Source organism: Phallusia mammillata, chromosome 5, assembly GCF_965637545.1.
Source record: "Phallusia mammillata chromosome 5, kaPhaMamm4.hap1.1, whole genome shotgun sequence".
NCBI classification, from domain to species: Eukaryota; Metazoa; Chordata; class Ascidiacea; order Phlebobranchia; family Ascidiidae; genus Phallusia; species Phallusia mammillata.
The window spans coordinates 24521932-24542986 of NC_137256.1; the positions used below are offsets into that span (position 1 = coordinate 24521932).

The 21055-nt window shown below is 38.6% G+C and overlaps 2 protein-coding genes across 2 annotated transcripts; one reads left to right on the plus strand and one right to left on the minus strand.

Annotated features, from left to right (window-relative positions):
• Positions 1-400: 400 nt before the first annotated feature.
• LOC145229396 (ER membrane protein complex subunit 3-like) lies at positions 401-3863 on the minus strand. The gene is made up of 6 exons (XM_080094725.1): positions 3619-3863; positions 3344-3476; positions 2444-2567; positions 1975-2056; positions 1416-1578; positions 401-723 (listed from the first exon to the last, which is right to left on the minus strand). Exons 1-6 carry the CDS (start codon positions 3771-3773, stop codon positions 583-585), a joined length of 798 nt encoding a protein of 265 aa, XP_079950851.1. The 5' UTR covers positions 3774-3863; the 3' UTR covers positions 401-582.
• An 11737-nt stretch (positions 3864-15600) lies between these two features.
• Positions 15601-20756, plus strand: LOC145230407 (major facilitator superfamily domain-containing protein 6-like). The gene is made up of 8 exons (XM_080095834.1): positions 15601-17285; positions 17477-17698; positions 17789-18193; positions 18833-18987; positions 19088-19336; positions 19731-19911; positions 20220-20421; positions 20627-20756. Exons 1-8 carry the CDS (start codon positions 17147-17149, stop codon positions 20649-20651), a joined length of 1578 nt encoding a protein of 525 aa, XP_079951960.1. The 5' UTR covers positions 15601-17146; the 3' UTR covers positions 20652-20756.
• Positions 20757-21055: the final 299 nt, after the last annotated feature.

Consider the following 21055-nt stretch of genomic DNA (forward strand, 5'->3'; position numbering starts at 1 on the left):
CTAATTATAACCTAATATCAAACTAACATGACTTATCATTTAGCTGTTTTGGCAAATGTTCATCACCAGTGATAAAAGGTTACACTGTTTACACCAGTTAATGAACACTTGAGATGCACAAAACATTAAAAAGGTGCAAACCAAGGGTTGCTACAACTTTTAAACAATCAAGCATGTCATTTTTTCAGCCTGTTTGGGCCTTCATATTCTCAGTTAAAAAATCATTTTATTTTTAAAAGTAGTGGTTGATTGTAAGGATTGGTTTATATCAATTGCAGACACTCTGGTTAATTGCATAAATCAGATTTGCAAGTTGGGTATGCAATTAACCAGAATTTGGTGAGTGTTTTTGCAAAAAAACAAATCGTCAAAGTGACACAAACTTTCCCACACTATTGGATACACGAAGTGAGCATTGCATAAAAGCTAGGGTGAACAATATGCAATGCCAAGCACGAAGGCAAGCATTGCATAAGCATTTATTAACAAAAATGCAATGCCAAGTTTATTTCCACGGACTAGACAACATATCAGCACACAACATATAATTAAATCTCGTTCTGGTATTTGCTTGCTGAAATATCAAGATGTTGCAGCTTGCACTGATGGGATTTTTTCTGTTGTGTAAAGATCCTCTGGTAATATATGAGTCATACAAACAATATCTTCAATGTGCTTTAAAGCATTTTGATGTGGTGTTATCTGCAAAGCCTCCCATTCACCCTGAATACAAAATGCTATTTGAGATATGGATTTATAATATGTTTTAGTTTAAGTATAAGGCTTATTCGTTTTCATCCACCAAGCTAAGGACTGGGTAAGTTTAAGGTTCAATTACGAGTATAGACACATTTTATTGTAGCAATAATTTGACAAAAACAACCAGAGAGTTTGTACATAATGAATACATTCTACTATAGATGTTTTTTATCTGCAATATTCAGCGTATGCAACCCCTCGGACAGTTTTATTTTTTTAAATATTTAATTGTGATTGTAACTCTTTCAAATAGGTCGGTATATTTCGAGCATGTGCAAAGCAAGGTATGTGAAATCCTTATTGTTTTTGCAACGCATGGGAAAACCCATTTTGCGCTACTCGCTTCTCAAACCTATCTACAAACCCTAATGTGTACCCTAGTGTGTTTTCATAACGTAAGAAACCACTTGACCAAATTTCGCCACCCCACAAAAGAAAATTTATGCTAAAAAATCGACACCTATACCCTACCACATATGGCAAAAAGTCAAAAACACTCCCACTGTGTTTCACATGTTCAGCCAACTTAAACCACTTTTTTCAGGTCAGTATCAAATCACACACAGACTGTTAAACAAGTCACTGACTAGTGTTTTCCGACCCTTGTAATAAGCATCTTTTTCAGAGTAAATATCCATTAACAAACAAAATCTGACCTTGAATGCTTTCTGTGCATCTTGTTGCATCGCCATGGCAGCCCCTGACATTTGATCCTGCATAAGTCTCGTCTGATCTGCGGCGTTATTTTCACCCAGAATCAACGAGTACATACTTCGTAATCCAAAAACATTGAGAAAATACCAAGAAGCAGATGATACCCTAGGTCAGAAATAAAATCTGATTGAATGATTTTTTAAAAATAGACAAATACAAAATCAAGAAGCAGCAGAAAAGTGCAAACATCATAGTTGTGGAACCTGAAGGTTGGGCATTTGTGAATAAGTACATTATAATATTTAGTCACTAGACACCCAGTATGAGTGATGGAGACAATTTTCGCAAATCATAACAGACTATTTGAGTAAGATAATGCACATTCCTATCACTTAAGTTAAATAAAGATATCTTAAGGAAAAAGTGGATGACTTCAGGCTTACAAAAGCTGAAAGGGGCCAAAAAGCTTGTATTTAATTAATATGCAGTAAAAGTGGGTAAGGGGTAAAAATGCTTGATAAGACCATGCTTTGCCATCGCCATGTCTTCTAGTCTTGTTACCATGACGCATCCAAGGCTTCAAGTTCTATTCCACGCTGGAGCATTGGTTTGAATCGAATCGTCAGCGGAAATGGGACCTTAGCTGTAAAGAAAGTTTAGAAGTTAGAACATCATCAATCCAAAGGGGGTGTTGAGATGAGGTTGATTTGTTTGATAAAACTGCAGCAAATGTCAAAAAGTTAAAAAACTAATTGCAGCAGTGGTTCCCAACTGGGGAGGAATTTAGATTAATTTTTACAGGTAGTTTTTGCAAACACAGTTTTGCCAATATCATCTGTGGAGTTGATAAAAGGCTAAATTTTAATAGATTTTTGTATGGTGTAGCATCTACTATGTAGTATATTATGGAGGAATGAAAATGTTTTAAATTGTTAAGAAAAAAATTTATCGAAAAACAAACAAATAATATATTATGCAAACTCCTTGTTAGCATTGTTTCAGCAAAAAATTAAAAGCATAAATATTTTACTTGTGACAAATCCAGAAAATGTCCATTGAATCCATCCCCCAATAACTATCATGGGCAGAACATTAAGAACATTTCCTTTAAGCATGTCTGTCATCATTGAAGGGTCGGTCATCGGGTTTTTAGCCTGGAACAACAATATTACTGTTTCTGTGTTTTATACATATGCAAGCTGGTACAAAAATATTAACGTAGAGAAAGTCTAAGAAAGCAGCAAACTTGGTTTATTGTCCATTGCACCACTGATAAAGCACGGGTATTTCTGCCTATGAACAATTCCACTTGTTACATTTATTTAGCACAAAACTTTTTACAATGGGCCAAAAAAGTTTAATAATGATTCATGAGGGCCACATAGTTTACAAGCCTTAATGTCGTGTTTCCAAACTTAGCCATCAGGGTGATTTTTGTAGGACTCTCAATTTGGGGAACGAAAAAATATGACCATGGGCCGGATGAAACAACCTGTACAAAGGACCATAGTTTGGTGACCCCTGATTTAGGTCATTTTAATTCTTATTAATTGAAACTATTTTTGGTTAAACATTTTTCTTTGCTTGGTATCAGGGAATCGGGTTTGCAAACTTGTACTTGGGTTTTCCATCCGACTTGGACTTGCAGAACAAGCGAATTTTTCTGTTACATTTAGTTTTGACAAATAAATGAAAAACAAGCACATCTTTCCATTACATTTAGTTTTGATAAATATTCGTTACATTTAGTTTTGACAAATAAGTGGAAGTTAAAGACAAAAAACTCAAAATGTCTCTTTGCTATGCACCACCTTGGTTTTTAATGACACAGAGTAACATGTCATTTTAGTACTATGCCAACACCATTAACAATGTAAACATGTGTTGCATACTGAATAATTGTCCTTAAAATAAAATAAAAACTATATACCTGACTGGGTTTTTCTTTTCCTTTTGTAATAATTCCCTCTTTGTTCAATAAATAATGTTTGCGCATTTCAAACGCTTGCTTTGGGATGTATTGACCGTTTTCCCTCAAATTCCGACATCTAATTAGGGCTTGACTGAAATTCAAAATGTACAAAAAAAAATTATTACTAACAAAAATACACAATAGAAATTTTCAATGCAATATAAAAGAACAAAAAATATATATCTTACTTGACAGCAATTATGTTTTAAACAAATGTATGCACAAAGATTTACCTATCTCGGACTTGTTCCAAAGACACAGTCTTTTCCGAAGTCATTAAAAGCGAAAGATAATGACGAATAATTCCAAACACAAAAGTGATGAATACGATCGGCAAAACCACCCAAAAACGAATACTTGAATCCAATAAAAGTTCAGGTTCAGCCATTGCGATGGTTTCTTTATATTGTGCCTGCAGAAGTAAGATTCAAAATAACAAAATGCTGCTTTTAATTAACTTTCTAATATCCACTTTTTAATTCTCAATCTCAAACTTTCATGAACTTTTTCTTGCGTGAAGATTCATCCGATGAGCGACACGCTTTACCATCAGCGCTGGGCGAAAATACATAGAAATAGTAACTAAAATTAAACGTACAAAACGAGCAGCAAACTTTAATTCCTTGACAACGAAATTAAACGTGAACAGATTATGAACTTTACAACTTATTAACATGTCATGAAAGACAACGCCAGTGGTTCTCAACCTTTCGTAGACCGTGACCCCTAAAAGTAACTTTTGGGCCTCATGGCCCCCATCAAGTAACCTTGTAGGACCTGTGGCCCCTTCAAAAATGTAAATGGCAATCTCATGTTGGAATTCGGTACTAATTTCGACTTTAAACAGGTCGAATAGAGTAAACAAGAATCCGTAATCTTGAAAAACCTCAATACAGACAAATAGTATGTGCAATAGACGATTAAATTAGGGAATAAATTTTAAAAGAAAATGGCTTTTAGTGTGTGTTTCTTGTGAACCTACACCCGTGACCCCCCGGAACTCAGCTCGTGGCCCCCGTGGGGAACCATGGGCCCTGGTTGACAACCACTGGTCAACGCCTTACAAATATTTATTTCAATAAAAACATCGAGTTGTTTACAACACAAGTATTTGGAATTAGGTTTATTTGCGACCTGTTAAGGCCATCTTGTGCTTTTGTTAGAAAGATTTAATTTAAATATTGTGATAAAATCTAACTATAGCTATGAAAAGGGATTTAATAAGCGCAGCATGACTGATTACTTGAATTCCTTTGTAGTTATCACCGGAGAAGATCGGATATGTTTGTTTTGTGACAGATGGTGGTCGCCGGTCACAGGTCAATCTAAAAAACTGATTCCGCAAATTTATGTTTTACATTCGGTTTAAAAGCGCCACAAAAATATGTTATGAGGTCTGTAGGCTACTTTACTGTAACGTAAGGATACTTGATTGTTAAAATAATGAGGACTGTGCATTTTAATATTGTTTTGGGTATTGATTTGTAAAACAAATTCTTTATAACTTAAGATCCACACGAGTATGTTATGAATTCTATATTTCCTCAACAAGTTTTCTTGTTACATAAGACCTAACTTCACTGTAAAGTAAGGATAGGCTACTTGGTTGTTAAAATAATGAGGAATGCTTGCATTTTGATGTTGTTCTGGGTTTTGATTTGCAAAACCAATTCCGATAGTTCTGAAGATGCAGGTAGGTCTACAAAGCAAAAGGCATTTCTTATTTCTAAACCCAATTCGAGAACTATATAGCCATAATAGCAGTGCATTACATTTGGTTTCTCCTCGTTAAAGTATTCGCTTAAATCAGTGATCGGAAACCTGCTCGGTGCCGGTCCGCGAGGACTTTTTTCAGGTTAAATGCTTTAAAACAATATGCCCATCAATTCCCGGGGATGATAAACTAATTTAGTCGTTTTCATTGCTAAATATTTGTAGTTATTTCAAAAACGGCCCACAGTACATAAAAGTTTGCCAACCTCTGGCTTAAATGAAAAGTGGCACTTTAAACGTCACAGTGAATTAGGAAGTGGTCGCAAAATGGGTCAAAATATGCCAATGTAGATATAAAGCAGATAGCAAAATGTCGAAAATGACGCAGCAGAGCAATAGAGTATTCGATTTTAATGCAAATTAACAAAACTTCATCTAGAATTTTCGTGCAAGGGGGGAAAAATTATTCACATTACGAAATTTTGCGACGGAAACCGAGATTGCGATGAAAAAGACGACGAACTCTCCGACGACATCTCGTGTCCACAGTGCTTCAGCAATTACGTCAGGTACAAGATATAAAATATTAATGCTTAATAATCGGTCAAATAATCTACACTTTTTTCTTGCTACATGGTGAATAACAGCGAATTACAATGTCAGCTACTTAACCGTTTGATTCAGGTAATGTACATAATATACCCTTAGTCGTCCTTTCAACAAGTAAATAAAAATGTTTAGGAGCAAGACGCACTGAACACCTTGCGATGAGGTTCGAACCCACGACCTCTGTGCTTCTAGTCTAACTCAGTTTGTGTAAAAACCAGAGAAAACGTTTCCATTCGCTCAACTGATTAAGCTTCGACACTGGTATTTGTTGTTTTATACTTGTGTGCATGTTTTGACAGGTGCCATGTTTTGGGCAGAAACAAAACCTGTCTGCTGCACCGAGACTTACTCTGTAAGGCCACAGTCACGTGTCAGGGTTGGACGCCATGTGACGTCGGTTGCCCAACACATTACAAATGTCAGGAGAGCAAGAAATGCGTTTTGCGCTCAACTGTATGTGATGGAAATGCGTGCAATGGTTGCCCGGAAGATGACGATTGGCAGAATGGAGTTGGATTTAAATGTGTCAGAAACGGGAGAATTTGTCGTTTACCGCAACAACTATTGTGGGACAATGTCCAGGATTGTGACAACGGCGACGATCTTTGCTTTGCTTCTAATGTGTCCAATGCTGATGTTCTTCATCCCAGGTTGGTTTGAAACCTATTTCGAGTTGTTGCTCGGGGGATATTTATTTAGATTTGCGTTTGCTGTACGTTTGTTGCTGTATCTTGACTGTACGTTTGTTGTTGTATGTTGACTGTTAAAAACACGAATCTGAATTACTTTTGTTTTGTGATTTTAGTAGCCAAGCATTTTCTTTGTTATCTTTGGACTCGACCAAATGTTGGGTTTGTCTCGACGCTTCCATGATAATCTCAACCAAAGACGTTTGCTCGGGAAGTTTCCAGTGCCCCGATTTGTCTGACGAGTGTTTGTGTCCTAACAATCACTACCTTTATGACGTTTGCAATCTGGTATCACTAAGAGTTCAAAGTATTGGAATGGAAAGGTCAGTAAACACAAAAATATGAGTAAAAGTATAACTTAAAAAAGGGAATTTATAAATCCTGGTAAATTGACTCTGGAAGTTGGGAAATCTTTATTTCCAGGTTAAAATCATAACATTGTCGACTGATCTTAACCTGGTAATAAATATTTCCCAACTTCCAGAGTCAATTTACCAGGATTTCCCAACTTGAAAAGGGAGTTTAGCTAATATTTAAACAAGTTTGAAATCGGTTTTTCTTTATCCAGAGGTTCTCAACTATAGAAATATCGCCCCCTTGGGTTAAATTTAATATGTTTTGGGGTAATTTAAATTTGGTTTAAGTCCAGGGGGAAATTTACCACAGAATTTTAAAAAGAGGACCGAAAGAGAAGTGGTTGGAAAGCCAGATTGTAATCTACCCTGCAGTTTTATGCATGATCTGTACGCTTCGCTGGGGCACCAAGCTTGCTGTAAATCAGCTGTAAAATTGATCAACGCCGAACAGTTTACCTTTAACGTGTGTTTTAGTTTATTACAAAACAACAACAACATCCAATGTGAAGTGGGATTGGTTCAGTGTGGCTATAACAGCTCTCAGTGTGTGCACAGATACAGATTTTGTGACGGAATCGCTGATTGTGAAAACCGGTTTGATGAAAGGTTAGTTAAGTGGTTTTCCTTCATTAAAAAACATTTCTATTCCTTCCTAATACACTATATAGGAAAATGCTATCCGTACATACATCATTTAATATTGTGACTATTAACAACTTCAAAGGCCATATTCCCAGAGCCTAAGTGTTTATTTTAAAAATTAATGTGGGACCAGCCCACAACTGAGATCAGCCCTGAAGCGTCTCTGCCAGCGGTTCCCAACCTGTGGGTCGCGACCCCAACTGGGGTCGCCTGACAATTTGCCTGGGATCGCCAGGAGGCATGGTACCCAACTCGTTGTAGGCCATGAACCACTTGCCCCCAAAAAACTCATGGACCACTTTATTTTTGAGAAAAAATACAGTCAATTTTAATTTGGGGCCCACTACTACCTTTATGGTCATTACAACTTAGCAAATCTTATAAAGGGGTTACGGCGCCAGAAAGGTTGGGAACCGCTGGTCTATGCAGACAGCATACTCATATACTCAGTTGGTAGAGCGCAAGTCCCGAAAAGACTCCTGTCGTGGGTCGAATCCCACAGTAGGCTAGATATGGTAAATGCTTAGTGACCGGCTGGGGCCTGGCATAATATGATTTATAGTGCATTTAATTACTGCTGTGTTTCAGCGGTGCGTTTTGCCGAGGAACTTTGCCTTGTTCGGAGGCGGGTTCGGGTTACAACCAGGAAAACTGCCGATGCAGACAGGATTGCTCCATCCCGGCGATGCGTGACGTCATCACAGCTGCATCATGTGACGGTGAAATCGAATGCCCGATGCGTGAAGATGAGTGCGCGCATTGTTTGAATCAAAACACAATGTTCTGCAATATTACGTCACAATCGGCTGAATCTAATTTACTAGTGGGTTATTCCTTTTTATTTTGCAAGGATAAAAGTGAGAAAAAATCCAAGGTTCTCAAACTTTTTGAGTCTTTTATTTACCTTTTAAGGGCAAAACACTGAGAGCACATTAGAGAAATTGATTTTTAACTTAAATGCAATTACCTTTTGGTAACAAATTATGTCAGAACTGGGTTTTAGCGCTACCATGCACCAATTAAATAGATAAGTGTAATTTCGACATGATATTAAAGTGTTTTAGGGGCAAAGACCTTGAAGTAAAACCGCACGATGGTGGACTCGTTGTGAGCATAACGCATTCAGGCGTTACCCGCCCACCGAGGATAAAAATGAAACAAACAAAGTGTTCACGTGACTTAAGTGTATATAAACGGGTGTAACTGATGTGGCCTTCATATCACTGATTATGGCATGAGCATTTGCCGAAACGTTTGAAATATAAAGAAGGTCGCTTTTTACGTCTATTTGGGCCGTTATTTTTAGCATTAAACTTATAAACAGATCGGTATGTAGTGTTCTTTTGTAAAATAAAACAGGCAGCTCGACGGCGGACTCATTGTGAGCATTACGCATTCAGGCATTGCCCGCCCACCGAGGATAAAAATACAACAAACAAGCATTTAGTGGTTTGAAATGTCACAGATGCGCACCACAGCGACACCATGTGTCCGACAGGCCAATACTTCGGAGGAAGATGGATCAAGGGATGCGATTTCGCCTAATGAGGTTTGCGATGGAAAGGAAGATTGCGAGGATGGAAGTGATGAAGTAGGATGCGACGATAGATTTTACTGCTCGGCATTAAACGGATCCCGGGTATGCAAGAATAAAAACTCTGCCATAAATGTCGTTAGTTCTGACATATATGGCTCTGATCATGCTGTAAGATGAACATAAATTCATCACTGGGATGCAGACCAGTGATCACCGCACAATTATATATTTAGTATGTGTATAAATCACAGTACGCCAGGCCCATTGAAGGCGTCATAACGAAACAGCCGGTCAGCAATCATTCCCATATGCCAAGGCGTGAGCTAGAAAAATCTAGCCTGCGATGGGATTCGAACCCACGACAAGAGTGTTTCCGGGACTCGCGCTACGAAAGTTTTCTAAATGTGCACCAAACCATGTTTCATATTTCAGAGTAAATGTTGTTTTTCGGGACTTGATAACGAAATGCAAGTGTCCATGAAAACAATATAACAAATTTTAAATTTTTTCTGTGACCAAATAAAAGCTTTGAATTGGTACTGCAGGCTAATATTGTGTTTCAGAAGGATTTTTGCTATATTTAGTAAAGTTATTTATCCTTTCTGTTGTGCTTAAGCATATTTTGATTCACTTGCTTCTATTTGAATTACTCATGTAAGCTTATATGGTTGACAGACAAACAAGGTTCATTTATACGTACAGGTCTCGATATCAAACGACCTTGTTTGTGACGAAGTCATCAATTGTGACGCAAGAGAGGACGAGAGTGATTGTTTCGCAGACAAACGGTTCTACTGTACTGGGGGAGTCCCGTACTTTGTCACACGACAACATGTGAGTTTGGGATTCGGATCCTACCGCTTGAAGCGCACGTTTCGAGCTAAAACGGAATCTCATCATTTTTACATTAAAAAGACACTAATTCCCTACATGAAAAGAATTTTTTGGGGGCCCGAAGCATGACAAAGTTGAACCCCCCCCCACCCCTCACATAGGGTACGAGGGAAAAATATTCGCTATTTCTCTACAATACTTGTAACTTACTTTAAACGTAAAATTGGAATCTCCCAGCTTGTTGCTTGGTGGATGAAGACTATAATGAGCTTTGTGTCTATTGATTTTAGATCAAGAAAAACATGAAGTCATTTGTTTTTTAACATTTTGAGACATAAACTTATCTATGTTTCGGCTAAACAGCATCATAGCATCAGTATTTTATTCAAATAGAAGATATGATGAACGTATAAGGCGAAATATATTGATCTGAAACTTGGAGATGTTTTTCATGAAGTAATAAGGCAAAATATAGATCTCAAAATCTTTAGAGACGAATGATTTTCATGACTTATTTTTCCTTATCTAGGTTCAGGACGGTGTTGGTGATTGTGTAGACTGGAGCGACGAATGTTCCAATTTTACGCCAAACGTTAATAGTTACCTGTCGTCCACCCAATATCTCATTAAGAATCAATTTCTAGGGGTCTTGGTTTTGACGATGGCGGCCTTGGCAGTCTTAGGAAACGTGGTCAGTATAATTTATAAGTTCCATAGTTGGTTTGTGTACTAGTCGAGGCATCTGTTGTAAACGGGCCCGAAATTGGACCCCGAACCCTTAAGTACAAGCCCGAAACCTGGTCCGAACCCGAATCATGAGAAGCCCGTTTAGTCCCGATAGTTTGATTGACAGGCCTAAACATTGAAGTCTCAGGAAAGACCAAGACCACAAACACAATAGAAAATTGTTCTTGATCCAACGGGGCGGGTTTGGTGAAAGACTCTTGAACGTGGCGTTGTAAGGCTGTTTGACATTAGTTCAGGTCCAGCAACTGGCTACTTGGCTAGTTAATTTTATTCAAAAAAATACTGAAACAGAGTGTAAAGTCAGCCCCAAATCAATCAGGTTTTTTTGAAGAAATCTAAGCCCGCAAACCCGAAACTGGACCGACTTACAATTCTGGTTTGTCTATAGCGTAACCTTTAACTTTGAATTTCTTTTTAATTCTGTCGCAATTTTCTAACATTTTCACAGGTGGTCATTTATGGAGAAGCTTGTTTCCTACGAAGCCTGGCAACCAAGCGCGACGTCAGCGCTTCGCTACGCGCCAACCACATGCTGGTGTTAAATCTAGCGGTTGCTGATTTTCTTATGGGCGTTTATCTGTCGGTTCTTGGAATAACGAATCGTTTATACAGCGGCAAATTTTGTATCCTGAAGCGTTGGTGGCTGACAAGCGACCTGTGTGTTGCCTTGGGAGTTTTGGTCGTTCTTTCAAGTCAAACTTCAGTTTTTACTATGCTCGCTCTCACAGCGACGCGAGTGCATTCCGTATTTAGGGTGAGTTGTCATTTTTGTGGACGTAAATGACATAAAATTGCTATGATACAAAAGGGACAATGTGGGTAACGCTAAAATTCGAAAGGATGTAGGTTCGAATCTCACTGAGCAGAATAATTTAAGAGTTTAGGATAAGTTGCCAATTTGTGTGGATGTTAACGACATAAATTACAATGATACAAAAGGAATTAGGGTAGCGCTAAAGTTCGAAAGGATGTAGGTTCGAATCCCATCTATATGACACTGAGCAGAACACCTTGAGTGTTTAGGGTATGTTGTCAATTTTGTGGACATGCAATTGTAATGATACAAAATGGGCAAATGTGGGTAGCGCTAAAGGTCGATAGGTTATTGGTTCACATCCCGAATCTATGTCACTAATCAGAAATCGACATTGCTCCTACAAAGAGGAATCATGCCAAAGCAATTTGAAACCACCAATCCAAACAAGTTAAAACAAACACTTCATACTTTAAACAGAAAACTAGAATCTCCCAGCTTGCTGGATGAAGACAGTAATGAACTTATATCTATTGATTCAAGTTCATGAAAAAATTAAGTCATTTGTCCTTAAGATTTTAGGAGATATATATTTCTGTCAAGGCAAAAAATATATCTTTAGTTCTTAGGGAAAAAATGAATGCTTTTTATAAACTTTTATCAATAGATATATGACATAACCCGGCAGTTTAAACAGAACAATTTAATTGATTCAACAAACTTGTTAAGCAACTTAAGCGTTGATTTTTCTTACAGCCGATCGGTTCTTTGAACAAACCAAGCTTCCAAGTTGTAATGCTGATAATGCTCTGCACTTGGGGTATTTCCCTCACCTTGGCTTTGATTCCTTTGTCCGGAATCAAGCAAAGCAGTTTCTACTACTTGGCACAGATCAAACGAAACCCCGTTTTCAACAAAGACGTCATCACATTCAAGGAAGCAAAGGAATACGTCATCAATTTAGTGACGTACCTACGTGACCTTCGATCGCTGACCTTGGACGAGGCGCGGTCGGTGGTTAATTTCGAATCTTGGACCGAAATTGAGAGGTTTCTAGATTTCCACGCACCCAACTTTACCCAATTCAAGATTAAGAAGCTATTTGGGTTTGTGGTGATCTTTCATTATTTATTTGACCTTGGATTCTGGTAATTGTTAATTGCCTTTGTACTATTGATTGTTTGTTTGTTAATTCAAAGGTCATATCATAGTACGCCGGGCCTATTAAAGGCGTTGTACAGAATCAGCTGGTCACCAAGCATATGGCAAGGCAAAGGCTAGAAAAATCTAGCCTGCGGTGGGATTCGAACCCACGACAGGTACAACGCCTTTAACAGGCCTGGCGTACTGTGATTTATTGATACGCATGCACTGATCGCTGATCAGCATCGACGCTTCAGGACTGATCCCATCAGTATATTGAATATATTTGTGATGTGACATTGCTAGTACGGACGAAAGTTTCAAACTTTTACCATCCTTGTTAATGGTTCTCATCCCGTTTCAGGCCATTACCACTAGCTCAGTAAATGAATATCGTAGGCAGTCTGTTGTTAAGTAATGATAAAGAAAGCATCCACAACAAGCATATTGGCTTGAAACATTCTTCAATGAAAAACATCATTCTTCAATGCAGGATTTCGAGGAGTAATATCAAACAACTGACAGCTAACAATAAATGGCCTTGCATAAGTTTTTTTCGTACTGAATATTGAATCACTTATATGCAACTATTTCCAGTTTATCACCAAATATAATTGAAGTCATTTGGACATCCCAAAAAGTTATCATGGACCACCAGTTGAGAACCACTGCACTAATCTAATGTATGTAGTATTCGATTAAACCTTTTATCTTTTTTTTGGATCTCCCGGGGACGAATCACGATCAGGTTTTTTTATGACTGTATGTGGGTCAGGCGCGCCGGATCATTCGGCCAAGTTCTTGGCAAACCTTTCATCTTTTGTCTTAGATACTACAGCTGCAATACAGTGTGTCTCCCTCAAGTGTTCGTTACAAAGGATTTTGACTCGTGGAAGTTTTCGCTTACGATTTCTGTGGTTAACTTTTTGAGTTTCGTGCTGGTCGCCGTCCTACATATTCTCATTGCTGCAAAGATTCGAAAATCGACCGTAAGGTCAAATAGAGGTCAAAGACATAATAGAGGTGATCCGTGATTGTCTTTCGCCGCTTTTTAAATCTTTGTTCTTGGTGTAGCTTTTAATAAACTGTTCGCTTTTTGCTGATAATTGGCTAATTATTTAATTATCCGTAATTTTAGAAAATCAATCAATGCAGCCGTCTTTTTTTACTTATTGTAGTTTTTGGATATTGGTTAAGTTGTTTAATTCTGGCGTCAGGTCCGAAAAGCTCATTTGATAACTTGATTGATGTGTTTTTATACAGAAATTCAACGCAAGATTATTCGTCTGATCATCACTGATTTCTGTTGCTGGATTCCACTGTCCATCATGGTTTTCATCAACTTCAGTGGAGTAAAGATCGACAGCATTTCATACGCAGTAGCTGCGATCGTTCTTCTGCCGATCAACAGCGCCCTCAATCCCATCCTGTATTCCAATTTCGTTGACAAGATTTACACAAAATTTTACAACAAGTTTAAACAACACATCACATCAATCAAAAGCTCCCAAAATCCTATTAACTCTGTATCTTAATGTTAACTTGGGCTACCGTTTCTACTTGCACAGATTCATTGGGGTTTTGGCTTCAAACCACTTTGACCCCAGATTAAGTAACACTTTCTCAACCGCTGATTCGAACTGCTTCATCATTTACAGAAAAACAACTTTTTCAAAACAAGTGCAAACCGACAGACTTTTCCGTGCGTCATGCACACATTAAAGGCCAGTATTTTTAGAATGCTGTTAGCAGTAGAAACAATTGACTATTATTATGTGCTAATATGTACAGCAGGGGTGTCCAAACTTTTTTTGATGGGGGGCAATTTTTACCAGGTGAAGAAGCCCGCGGGCCAACGTATTTAAGAATTAGAGCCAAATATACGGGATTTAGGGAAATTGTGGGATTTTGTTGCGTCAGCACTATGTATGCTTCCGTTTTACTGGTAAATAAAGTTCCGTGGAAGGCTTTTGCGTGAATTCGCAAGTGGCCAAAACCCAAAAACATAATCCAAACTATGGCGGGCCATACGCGTTACAAGTTTAAAAAAAACAGCCGTGGGCCACGCGAAATGCCGTCGGGGGCCGCACTTTAGACACCCCTGATGTACAGGAAGCACAAACTGTTAAACGCACCATGGACGTTATGTAATTGTTGACTGTTTCTGTTGTGTATGCGCAACCGCTGTCGTTAAAAATTCAGTTTAAAATAGCAGCGACAGTACAAGACGAGCGGCATGCATAAGGTTTTAAAAACAGTGTATGTGAGAAATGCCCCTTTTGGCTGAGAAAGACTAAACCAAGGGTCGGGAACTTTGGCACGTAAGGTGATTGTTCATGGCACGCCAAATGATTTGTGTGTTTAGATTAAAGTAGGCATACTATATTTTAACCTATTACATTGCTTGTTTTCAGTTTTTTTACCATGCTATTGTCTTTAAATCCCACATGTATTAAAAACGCTCTGCTTCTGCTTGCTACTAATATCAGCTGGCACAAACCACTATTACTCAAAAAACATGTTGGCACGCTAAGTCATTGCCACATGAAAATAACAAGTAAATTGGCACGCGTCGAATAAAAGGTGCCGACCCTGAACTAAACCATTGTGGTTCAACCAATAGCTGCATTATTAAGAGGTCTTAGAGATTCCTTTTAAATTCATTAACAATAATGTTATACGGTTGTGAAAGTATATTGGTTTGTTCGGTGTTTTCGTAGAAAGAAAATCAATTTCGGGATCTGTGAATTTCCGAAAGGGTGCTTTTTGCACGAACTTATAATAACTTTGATTAAAATAGTAGATTTCATCTCAATGCAATATTATATGACAAATACTTGTGAGTTGCTAAGTGCAAAAGTGCACAGACTTGGCCGAATGACCCAACAGCAAACCCCTAAACCCCGTGAAAAGAGAAACCTCAAAATCCTACGGAATGTACAGAAACGTTAAAAAAGTTTTTGGGAAACACTGTTATCAAGTGTGCGAGAGCTAAAGACGTTTTAACACAGCTGTTAAAAATGAATGGCTTGTGCGACGTTTAATGAATGCCAAGTCAGCAACACTTCGTTTTCGCGCCTGCGCACAAGCCATTCATTTTTTTTAATGTTTTAAAACGCCTTAAGCCCTGTGCAAGCTCAGGTCGCGGGTTTAGGGATAATCGCAGATTTGCGTTCTGTGTTCGACAGCAGTGGTCGACAAACACCGGGCCGCAAGGGGTTTGTTACCGGTCCGCATAAAACTTGATCAAGGTTCACATTGAATCAAAGTTGTAATAATCGTAATTAGTTTTCAGTGCAGAACATTGGTGGATTTTTGAAGGCCGGTCCGTGATAAAAATTTCAGTTTCAAACCAGTCCGCAGTGCAAAAAAGGTTGCCGACAGGACGCTGGCATGCATGAAATGTGGTAACAATGTTTATAGTAAACTACCCCATAATCAGGAAGTCGAAGTAGCAATGCGTAATGTTGGTGTTAGGAAATAGACTCAGCTGCAATAGTTACTGTTAACTGTGACTGTTTTGTAGAAATGTTCGCCTTGTCTTAATTTGTAAGTTCTTCACTAACATTTGGTTTTAAGTATATGTCTGAGCATATATACTTGCTATATGTTGTGGCCTAAGTCATATTGTATTACTAGGTTTGTTTTAGAAGCAATTACCAGAATATACTCGTGAAATGCTATGTACTAAATGGTAGATCGCCATTGAGTTATTTTTATTACTGTTATGAGTCTGTCTTCGTAGTCTATCCAAGCACAACTGATTTCTAATTACTAAAGGTAATATTTGCAAAGAGTTATTTCGAAATTAAGTTCGCGTTACGTTACGTTATACTGTTATCTGTTACGTAAGCAATACATAGCAACTGAACTACCGCATAAACTACACACGTTATATACACTGCGGACATGTCTAGTCGGCAAAAATGCAATGATCCATCGCCCAGATTATCTATGCAGCTATGCATTAAAACGTTGCGTGCTAACCTAATATGGTTGTGTCGACCGCTGGTATTATACGTAAAATTTTCCATTACCGCATACAAAGCGTGAGAAGCCATATTACCTTTAAAAGGAAATTTCGAATAAAACCGCTGTAAGGCAATTTAAACCCTTCCCAGGGCTTAACCTTCAAACATTCCGTACTTTGTGACGTAAGTGACTCCCTATTAACCAAAGTGTTATGACGTAAATAAACTGTCATTTTGGCATTAAAGCCATGTTGCGATACATAAAATATCGTAACACTATATGAATACACTGCGATTAGTTGTTCATACTGTGGTCGCACGCCGTTAGTGTAATTCATGTGTCTGACCCTACACAAGCTCTGTGAGTCAGCTATAAACCACTGTCAGCAACATTAGATGTGCACGCTGTGGCCATAGATCAGTTTATGCACATTATAGATTGTCAAGGGTCCGGACATACACACAAGCTTCCTGAGTGCATGTATACGTAGTGGCTTTAAACCAGTTTATGGACAGTATAGCGTTAAACATGCATGTGAAGTGTGCCTACTTGTTATTTTAAAAACATTTCTGAGCGTAAATATATATATGTGTGTCCTTAGATCCAAGGGTATAACACTGACCACTGGACAATACTGAACTCAAAACTTGGTGCAAGCAAATTGCTGATCTCTAAGAATTAGACTGTGGTGTAGAAATAGAAATGGAATTGGCAGAAGTACAGAGCTGATTTTGATATTTTCAGGACAAGTGTTGTGAAAACATAATGGATACAACATCTTTACACTCACTACAAGCAAACGTGTGCGACAAAGATGAAAAGATGACATCCAAAAGTCGCTGCACAGCCAACATAAATGTGTCATATATTCCGTTGAAGCTGATATATTTCTGTTTCTTGGCAGGTCAGTGTATGTTTACAACCAATGTTTTTTTCAGTGTCCTTACTGTTTTTGCGAAACTGTTCATCAATGACAATTGGATAAAGTGACAATGCCATTAAAATTTTGACTTGAATTTTGCTTTATGCTGGTTTCGTTGTTGCTTTTTGCAATTGCTAGCAACACTCAGAGCTGTAGGTTTTGACGTTTTATAGGTCAAAGTTCAGTGATATTTCGTTCTGTCTTCATGAAACATCTCGGCATGTCAACAACACAGAACGGGATAATCTACGCGATCGACCGTGTTTTGGGCATCGTGTTCCCGCCGATTCTTGGCGCGATCTCTGATAAAAGCAAGCGGCCCAAGACAGTTATTCGCTGGTTGTTGATTAGTGGTTCAATCCTTTGCGCCCTACAGATTTTTATTCCCCCAAAAGGTAAAAAATATGTTGCCCTATAAAAAAAAAATCAGCATCTAATTGTAAAGTGGATACTACGGTACAAGATATATTTTCGATCTATTCCAGATCTCAATTGTTTCAAACCGGATCCGGAAACAAATTCTTCTCGAACAAACTCGAGCGCGTTGCCTTGGAAACCCTGCAGACCACGTGAACAGAACAACAGCTGCATCGAAACGAACAAGAGCCGAAACGCTGCGCGCTACCACGAATGCGGCTGCGTTTGCAATCAGTACGACGTCAGAAATACTCAGGACAGCCATGACGTCACAAACAGTTATGACATCACATTCTGGAGTTTGCTCGCCTTGACTCTGCTCTCATCCATTTCGATATTCGGCTCGAACGGCCTGCTCGATGCGCTCATCTTCTATAAGTTCGCTGCAGAGAAAAGACACACGTTTGGGACACAAAGAATGTGGGGATCGGTCGGGTTTGGGGCTGGAGCACTCACGCTGGGTTACTTGAAGGGTAAGTATATACCGCTTGTATAATTTAAAGCTAAAAAATTCGATGCTTCGGCATAAAGCCTCTTGCAAACCCGAGGGTTATTGTGAGTCAGTTTCCTCTGTGGTGTATGCCCAGTTGTGGCATCGAACAGAATAGGTGAGACACGGGTTTTAAGCCTGTTACTACCAAAAAACGTGGGTGCCGTTAGATGGCTACATTAGCAAATGCGGCCTAATTCTCGACACCAGCTGTACTGATGATGCCTTATAGATCGAAACAGTGTGCACTGTCTGCAGCTTATCATTTAATGGCTCGGTGCTGTTTAGCGAAACGTTTTCGAAACGCAACGTAAATCCTCCTATCAAGTTACTGAAAAATAGGTTTTCCGTAACCACCAACGACTTAATGACATCATAGACACGTTGTAGCAATTGTGACGTATTTTCGTAATAGAAGAGTTGTTGTGTTTGTCAAATTGGAATAAAAACAAATCTTGGCATGAAATTGCAGCCTTCAGTATATTGATCTCATACAAGACAAAGAGAAAATTTACTAGAAAAACAAAACTAAACACTTTTGTTATTTGTAAAGAGGGTTCTGTTTTGTGCCACAATTCTGCTTTTTAAAACACACAATGGATAACCATGTATTTTCAAACAGACGCATTTGCCACCTTGAACTTGGGAGCAAACAGTGCATTCATCCCATTTGCATTTTATCCGCTTATCTTTTGGACGATTTTGTGCGTTGCAACAAAGTTCGTGGATTCAAAACAAGCTGAAGAAAGCCAAGCTCCGAAGATCGAACATATTAAGGTGGTTTCGGCAAAGTTTTACCATTTTTACAAGTTTCAAAAATTTGGAAACGTTTCTTACATCTTAATGCGGAAATAAACCGCTCCTTCTAATGTTTCAGATAGTTGTAAAGGACGTTCGTATGATTTTCTTTATGATCTACACAACTGCTGTCGGTTATTCGGTGGCGTGTGGTGAGATCTACCTGTTTTGGTTGGCTGAGGAAAAATTCAACGCCTCTGGTGCGATTCTTGGCGTCCTCGTCATCACTTGGAGCGCTCTGGACACACTGTCTTGTTTTGCGTCGGGATTCCTTGTGAAAAAGTTCGGCTCGGATTTCCTCATGGTGATCGGTTTGTTTTTGCTCGGGGTGAGTAAACTTTAGTGTTTGAGATCATTGTATCCATGACAACAGTTGGTATAGAATTTGATGTCCCCATGGCAACTGTTGCGATAGAGATCGGTGTACCCATGGCAACCGCTGCCATGGAACGAGGTGCACCCATGACAACTGTTACTATAGAGACAGGTTTACTCATGGCAACTGTTGCTATGAAGATAGGTGCACTTATGGCAACAGTTGCTATACAGCCAGGTAATCCATGACAACCGTTGCTATAGAGATAAGTGTATATTCAAGGCAACAGTTGCTATACAGATAGGTAACCCATGACGACAATTGTTATAGAGATGGGGTAAAATATTGTGTATCACTTGCGTTCCACGAAAAAGAAACAGTCAACAACTTTATGTTGCATTTTCAGCTGAGAATCGCTCTCTACACAACAGCGACTCAAGCCTGGCACCTAGTGGTGATAGATTCCTTACGAGGAGGTTCATGGACCATCACGTGGATCGCTTGTTGCAATCACATCGCATCGATATCTCCTCCCGAACTCCGCGCCACAACTATGTCCGTCGCCAGCGCATGTTTGTGGGGAGTTGGTGAGTTGGTGTTCAAAATCACCAAAGTGATACAGCTTGTAGGCTTAAGTTAAGGCTAGCCATTGACTGTTGATGCTTGCATGTTTTTACAAAGATATATGTATGCGTGAAATATATACATATAATGTCTGACTGGTCTAACTGGGGCAATTACTGTAATAAATGCATGTCACTAAAAAAATCTCCTTTAAAATTGATACGAACAAAAACCTATTCATAAAAACACCACAGTTTAAAAATAACTGGCCGGTGTCGCCGGGATGTGAACCCGCAACGTAACGAACACTTTCAGCTTTCATTCTGTTCAGGTTACGGAACATGCGGAATAGTGGGAGGAATTTTGTACGAGAAAGTTGGAGGAGAAAACATGTTTCTTATTTCGTTCGGCCTCGTTATGTGTTCCTGTGTTGTCTACGTCGTATTTCTCATCGTGCATCGGAGAGTTAAACGGAACCAAAGCGAGAACAAGCGAAACATTCCGGAATTAAATCTTCTAACAGAAAAACGACAGTAGGTTTTAATGACGCAAACTTCCTCAACTGTTTTTATCTGTGACGTAACAACGTAGCTAATATGTGACATCATAATACTTTTAATAACGTCACAATGTACCCTGGTAATTTTGTTACATAATGTCAATCGGAAAGGTGTAAGATCACTGCATAAACTTTCAAGTAGTCGGCTGTTGGACAAAAACTTATGTTTTATTTCGCAGATTGGAAAGAGATGAAAAAGTTTAGAGAAAGGTTTGTTTTACAACTTTGTTGTTTTCATCATAGCACAGTTAGTAACATCTGCTATTGCGACAAAATATATGCACTTTATAATAAAATTGTGCAACGTTGTGTTTGTTTGGTGTATGCAAGAATTTGAACATGAGAAAAGATCCTCTGTATGCACAGTTATGCTGATGAGAATTGCAGCTCACTAAACTCTAATTTATCCCGGTTTCTCAACTATTTCAAAAGTAAACATTGTGCTTTAACGAACAGGATTAGTGTTTCTGTTAATGATTAAATTAAATTGTTGGATTGTTTCGTTCAAATCTTTGAAAGGGACACAAGCCTTAACTGCCAGACCAAACTTATGTTTTAATGCCTGATGAGAATTGTAGCCACTAAATATTAATTCACCAATTTGTCAA